At 30.7% G+C, this 7,507-nt stretch overlaps 1 protein-coding gene across 1 annotated transcript in view; it reads right to left on the bottom strand.

Moving 5' to 3' along the window:
* Positions 1–1,725: 1,725 nt before the first annotated feature.
* Positions 1,726–7,507, bottom strand: part of LOC106719478 (zinc finger protein 177) — a 51,920-nt gene continuing 46,138 nt past the window's right edge. Inside the window, exons 6-7 of the mRNA XM_014513826.2 lie at positions 2,089–2,254; positions 1,726–1,846 (exon numbers count right to left, since the gene is read on the bottom strand). Of these exons, the coding sequence (XP_014369312.1) occupies positions 1,809–1,846; positions 2,089–2,254 (204 nt within the window). The 3' untranslated portion in view covers positions 1,726–1,808. The remainder of the gene's footprint in view (positions 1,847–2,088; positions 2,255–7,507) is intronic.

Here is a 7,507-nt window from a genome sequence, read left to right as displayed (position 1 = left end):
ATTTTTAGATTCCGCTTTTTACAATTAGCACCGGAAGTATTGGAATAGAATGTTCTTGATAATATCAACCTTTATAACTGATTCAAAATCGATTTTCGAGTTTAATCAGAACGTAAATATTTATTATAAAAATGTATGAACTATAAAACTATGAATATTTCATCTAAATACTTAGATATGTTATTTATGATATGTCTTTAAAGGAAATTATTGCTTACAACTACAATAAGTACTAATTTTATTAGCTAACATATCGAGTGATCAAGGACACGTAGTAATGTGACCGTAAGTCAGGAGCGGAGCTGCACTAACGCATTAATAACTAACGCCCTTCCGTTGGTTCCAAAGCAAATAAAATGTTACTGCAGCATTTATCGTCCTGGCAGCGTGTCCCGTCCCACAGGACTCCGCTTGTTCCGCGGCAGCGACAATTAAGACTTAATACCGCCAACTGAAGTTGTTTTATGCAAATCAGTACGAGGCTCGCGTGTTGCGACGCCTACTCGCTATTTGAACGGAGCTTCTATATTTAAAATGCTCTCTATAAATATTCCGAGTGGTAAATTGTGATTGGGCTGTCAGTGCTCCTGATTAATGTATTGAAAAGTTGAGTAATTTAAGAAATAATTTATTTTAAAATAATTTTATGGATGAAATAATTTTTGTCAGTTTTTTTTTATTAAAAGATATGACTTTAAATTAATTGACAGTAATAAATTATCATAGAGTTAGACTTATAAGGCTCGAATGAAACCAGATATATATTATTTTAATTAAAATATCCTATTTAAATAACTGGAAAATAAAGTACCAATATCTTAATTATATACCTTTCTCATTTCGCTTATTTACATCTTTCATTTACTCTATGTAAAATCTTAAATTTTCTTTACTTGAACATTTGAAAACATATATATTTCGTAGATAATTTCTGGAAAGTGGTTGATGTAAATAAAACAATTCTCATTAATGATATTTAATATATTTAAGTAGCTTATTAAAATATAAATAGTTTTATAAATTAATAATTCGTATATAAGATTAATTTGGACGGAACCCATGATATACGTACATAATGTAAGCATATTAAAATAACATAATTTTCACATAATTACTATGTGGTGCTGAAAATATAAATATATATATTTACACGAAATTAAATTAAGGCGGGTGATAAATAGTCTATATTTATTTATATACCAATTATATACAACGTAAGGAAATTATTTTTACAGTTACTTTTAAAAAGAAAAGCGATTAAAATATTTATCGTACTAATATTCATCTCAAATTTTAATAATTATACAATATTTTTCCGATTTAAATAACTTAATATTTTACAAAGATTATCTTTCTATAATCTCAACTATCAATTGTTTTTAATTGAAAGTTATTAACTTATCACTTATGAATTATGGTTACAAATTAATTGAAATAATTTTATGTGTATAAGGATCACAAAAATGAAATGACATTAGTACAAGGCTCTATTATATTCAGCCACTATAGCAAAAATAGTTTCCTGATTTTTTTTTAAATTTGAGTGAAAAATTCCAACTTCAAAAAATATATTATTTTAAATTAAATATCTATAAAAATAATTTAACACTTACATCTATCTAATCTAATATCACACTTTCAATAAATTTGTAACAAAATGTTACAATCTTAATTACTTCTTTAATTATTTGTACCATACGTGAGTGTATGTATTTTATGTCCCGTAACTGAAATAATTGATTAAATACTGGTATCTGGTATATACATAATCCTGGATATAGAAATAAGCACCGTTCTTAGATAGGTTTTCAGGTAGCATCTCTAGCGCTGTTCCGTTGATGTTTCGCTGCAACAACAAAAAAAAATTATGAAAAACATATCGTTGCAATCGCTTTTTTTAATAAAACGAAGTTTATTCTAAAAAAAAAACATTTTTTTATTCAAAAAATTTACAATTAATCTCAATAGAATTATAAAAATACTTAAAATTAAAAAAAAATACATATATCATATTTGCTTTAATTGCAACAATAAGTGTGATTCAAAAGATTGCATTTAATAATGACTTTAGTATAATTTAACATTTACCAGTGTGTAAAAATAGATGGTTTTTGAGATTGGTATGTTTGGAGAATCCTCGAGAGCAGATATGGCATTTGTAAGGCCAGGAACCGCTGTGCACGTACATATGAGACTTCAGGTCCCCGGGAGTTGGGAACGACTTGGAGCAGAGGTTGCATTTATGCGGCTTTTCCTGTTGAAGAAAATGTTAGGTTAGCCAACTACTAAATAAAAGTTAATCATTTATATATTAATACACCACTCGTGCCTGTAACCCAGAGAGGTAGGCAGAAATTACGGACCTCCGGTGGCGAGCCGCGTCACCGTGTTTTTCTCCCGAGAATTCACATATATCTTTGAAATTTGTTTTGCTATATGTATGGGTTACATCACTATGATTTCCTTCACCGTAAGAACGTCTGATAAATGTACATACGTAAATCGAAAAACACATAGGTACATGGTGGTATTCGAACCCAGGACCTGCAGATTACTAGTCAAGTGCTTAACCCAGGGGTAAACCCTAAACCAATGCTTAACCCAAGGGAGCGTCGGTGGCTCCTGACCCAAATTATAATATGTTATTGTCATAATTAAAGTTTTTTAATCGTCCTTGTACAGTTGCTATTGATTTATTGATCAATTTTACAAATATCTTAAGGGCCTAACCATAAAAAAACTTAGCGTTTCAATAATATTTCAGCTTAAACATATGTCAACCCTTATGGTCTTAAAATATAAATAATAATAAACTTATACCGAACATATTCTTTTATTACTTTGATACTTTGATTTCCATAATATGAATATCCGGTGGTCAAAAGGTCAAAACATATATTTACCTAAACAGTGTATGTATTTTTTTAGTAATTAAGTTTGTTTCCATTACCCAAATATATTGACCTACGAATTCTTAAAAAAAAGACAAAGAATATTATGTTTTAATGCAGATGTATTGACATTGGTTATTTTTTATGTTTTTTATTATGTTATAAAAAAGCCTACAAATAATAAATTAAGTAAAAAGTCGACTAAAAAAATAATAACAACAGCGATTCGACATTCCATTGTAAGACTTAATAAACCAGCTCGTAATCTCGCACAAAGATAATGATCAGAAAAAGGAAAACAAAAGAAAATCAATGTTGGAAGACAATAAAATGCCTAATAATCATCATCATATCCAATATAATTAAAGTCATGACATTGCACATCATGCGTAGAGCGTGCAAATGAATTTATAATGCGCATGCGCTGCCGACCAAACCCGTTACGGTGAGCCCAGAAGTTCTACTGACCATTGAGGCCCACTCTCAGATATGATGCGGCACTTTTAACTTTACTGCTACAGGATAATTGAAATTTTTAGACATTATTTTATTCGATGATAAAAATTTGATGGTGAAAATAGTTTAAAATAGAAGTGACTAAAAATCTAAAATTATTATTTTAAAACTATTAATAATGTATTTTTTTATTTAAAGGGGTATTTAAAGGTAAATTTAAAGGGTTATTTTTTTATCTTCTTGCCCGTTCCCTTATCGAGGGGTCTGTGTAATATGTACTGCTGTTCCATACATTTCTGTCAGTCGTATCTGTATTCACTAAAATATTAATTTAAATACTTATTTTTAAAAGATAGATTAATGTTTTGTCATAAATTTTACAAAGCAATAATTTTTCACATTCAGTATTTACTCAAAACTACTCATAATTACAAAGCAAAGAGTGTGTTGTGTTTAAAACGGAATTTAAATATTAAACCACAATGGTAATAAAGAAGTTCTTAGACAATAGCGGCTTAGATTAGAGAGCATTAAAAGCAAATGTTTCTCCCAATTTTTGACGGTATTTAAGTGGAACAAGCGAGCATCTGCGGTAGTTCTTGTAATGACCATTAGACGACATTATGTCTGGTCACAAATTTCAAGTGTCTCAGTAAATAAGAATACGGTAAATGACAAACATTTCTCATTACAATAAACTGTGTCTAAATTTTACGAAGCACGCATGTCTTACTAATATTATAAATGCGAATGTTTAGATGGATGGGTGGATGTTTGTTTGAAGCTATCTCCAGAACGGCTCGACGGATCTTGATGAAATTTGGCACAGATGTAGAACATAGTTTGGAAGAACACATAGGCTGTCAAGATTTTTTTTAATTCCACGCAGACGGAGTTGCGGTCGACAGCTAGTATAAAATAAATGTTTGTTATAAATTATAAGTTCTTTCTTTTGTTTCTTGTCCATAAAAGAACACTACCAGTGGTTGCCAATGATAATTCATAATTAAGCATTTTTTTTATTAATAATAGCGTTATGCACTTCGCGTTAACTTTATCTCTGTCAAAAACATATCCGCAAATTCTTTATACAGATGTGTCACATTTTGTCTTCACTTATTATTACAATAATATAACTAACATAAATTACATTCAGAGATGTTAAAACCCACCAGGATTTTAACATCTCTAAATACACCAGTATGTTCTTATTTTATTGATTACAGTGATTGTTCAATGTCAAAATATACGATAATTAAGACTGAATTTAGATTGTGCCCAATTATAGAGACCACTTTTGAACTCTCAATATTAATATCGGACTTTGAAATAGAATTATAATAACCGGGTACCCTCCCTATTTATAAAACCAGCGTACGATAATTAGACAATATTACAGCATTGAAAGAACTGTTACTTGTTACTAAGACAAAATGTATTTAATTTTAATACCTGTTATTTTATAGTTTTTACTAACGAATCTTAAGCTACTTTACCTTTTAAAAATTGTATTTTAATACTTCTATTATGACGCCTAATTGTTTCTTAAATATCATAGTTTTGAAAGGCATTTTAAAGAAACGTTTCAAGCGCTTTAATTAGCGCATTAATCCTTAAGACAAAAGATAAATACAAAAAGCAAAGTGAATGTTCAAAATCCAGCGATTTGAGTCGCTAAACGACTTACGCTTGCAATGTCATAAAGGTTCGTATACAGCGTGCATCGCCGACATTTCTATCATCGCCAAAGACAGTCGTTTGCAAATTTGTGTGTACGGAGCAAAACGCGATTCCTGCGACGCAGCCATAGCATATTAGTATTGAAGATTTTCGTTGTCTTGTATACAAAGGGCCTTATCTTCGTTAATAATTATAATTATACTTTTTTAAATCTAAGAATTTAGTGATAGAATTACTCTTCTTATTAAAATCAATTTTGAGGTCTATTCTAATTAACACAAGGATCAATTTTCAGTAGCCGTTTGTATTTAAATATGGTATGGTGAATTGCAGGTGTGATTATTTACAGTTACTTAATTTCCTCTGATCATATGTTAATCAAGTTATATCCAATTTCGTTTCCTAAGATAGATCCTCCCATTTAATTTTCGCTAGCCCGCCCATAATCTACACGCATCAAAAAAACCTATAATTACTATAGTCGAGCCAATTTAAAAAGTGCCCCCGAAATGTATTCAAGCGTGTTAGCGTAAGCCATATTTTATACGGACGGGTTGCCGATTCCACAGTGGCTTAATCAACTTGCCCCAAAAAAACGACTCCCGACATTATTTCGACCTTTCTCGCTACCGAATATTGCAATATATAAATCAATAAACAAAGAACCATTAGTTGTCTGACAATTTCCGTTGGATAAATCACAGTGCGGGCAAAAACCTGAGCAGCCGTCTTATGCGTACAGATAATGAAGGAATCCTCTCTTATGAATCACGAATAAACCTAACGATACCTAAGAATATCGTGTATTTTTAAATGAATATAACTAAAGATTTATGAGCGTTTATGGTTAAATTGTAAACAAACCTTCAAAGCGCTTAAAATATACAAATTTGTTCTACATCTTCTTTCTATTTTCTTTATAAGTTCCTTCTCTCTCATGTAACATCAACGTGAGACATCGAATTTCATGCTTGATTCTGGTCTTGTTATTGAACAAAAAAAAAATACTAGGAAAAAGTAAATTAGTAAATCACGATTGTCTTTGTCTTTGTCTTTTAAATAATGCTTCTTCCTTTAACACGTTATTATTAATTCGAGTTATTACAGTTGAATTACCGATTAAAAATAATCAAATAAAAAAATCGCTCCATACGAAATCCACTCTCAATAACTAAATCGTTCGTTCGATCACCGATCCGTTGTGGGTTCGTATCTCTTCGGTACAGTGACGTATGGGCAACTGATATGCCGCGCCGGCTTATGGAAATCGAATGCAAATGCGAAGCCTGGCGCTTAATTTAACTAAAATAAATTGATGCGACGCAAACTCGCGTGCAGTGCTATTAGGTTACCGTATCGTTAGGGTTTTTGCCTCCAACCAAATACGTACCTGAATAACAATTGTTGACATTGATTTTGTAAGTCGAAACTTTGTTACTCTAAATGTATAATAAAGTTACGGTATTACTAATTTGTATCAGAGTTTGATTTTTATTAATATATAAATATTAATATTATAAATGGGAATGTTTAGATGGATGGATGGATGTTTGTTTGAAGGTATCGAGTAGGTACGTAAGGAGTGCATATTATTTCATATAGTGAAAACATTTTAATGTGGGTTTTTTACTTGAAGTGTAAAACCATGTCTATGTGATCAAATAATTATTGAATCCTTTGTAAATATCTATAACGTTCTAATCTCAAACCTATACTAATTAATAACCGTACCCCAATTATCTCTGTGCCCAACTAATCAATATCGTGGTGTCGGTTGAATCTGAAGACAAGACCCGCATTAATTGATCTCTCGTATATCTTAAGATACCGAGTTATGATCGGACTCAGACCTTTCGAAGACCACAAATATTTTATTGATAAGTAATAAAAGGACCATTCTTGATGGATGACTGTGGAAAATTCACAATGCAATATAGCGACATCTACAAAGCTGAATAAGACTGTTATTTTTTCTACTAATAACTCTATTAGGGAACTCTATAGAGACTCCTCTATGTTGTTTAATGTTTAAAATTGTACATAGTCTTATTGGTGTTAATGAAAGACCGATAGGTCTCTCCAAGAATCTTTCTTAATCTAATATGGTTTTAATGTCAATTCGTATAGTCCTACCAAAGGGCTCGGAGCCTACCTAAGTTAGGGTTGACTAGGCCATACATTTCACACATATATGAAAGTTAGACGAAGATGTTTTCCTTCGCCGTAAGAACATCGGATAAACATACACTGAAAGATAATAAAAAAAAACACATTGGTACAATGCGACATATAGGTTTCAGTGAAGACGTTCACGCGCTCCAGAATATTATGAATAATGGTTAAACATAAAATCAAAAATTGTCACCATAACTTAATGTTAAGCTCGGGAAAGACATGAAAAATGTAGTGTTTTTTTTTTTAGATAAAGTTTAAAAAAAATTGTAATTGATTCCAAAGGTTGGGTTAACAAGTGTGATCTC

This window comes from Papilio machaon, chromosome 7 (genome assembly GCF_912999745.1).
Source record: "Papilio machaon chromosome 7, ilPapMach1.1, whole genome shotgun sequence".
NCBI lineage: Eukaryota > Metazoa > Arthropoda > Insecta > Lepidoptera > Papilionidae > Papilio > Papilio machaon.
This window is presented reverse-complemented; position numbering and strand designations above follow the sequence as displayed.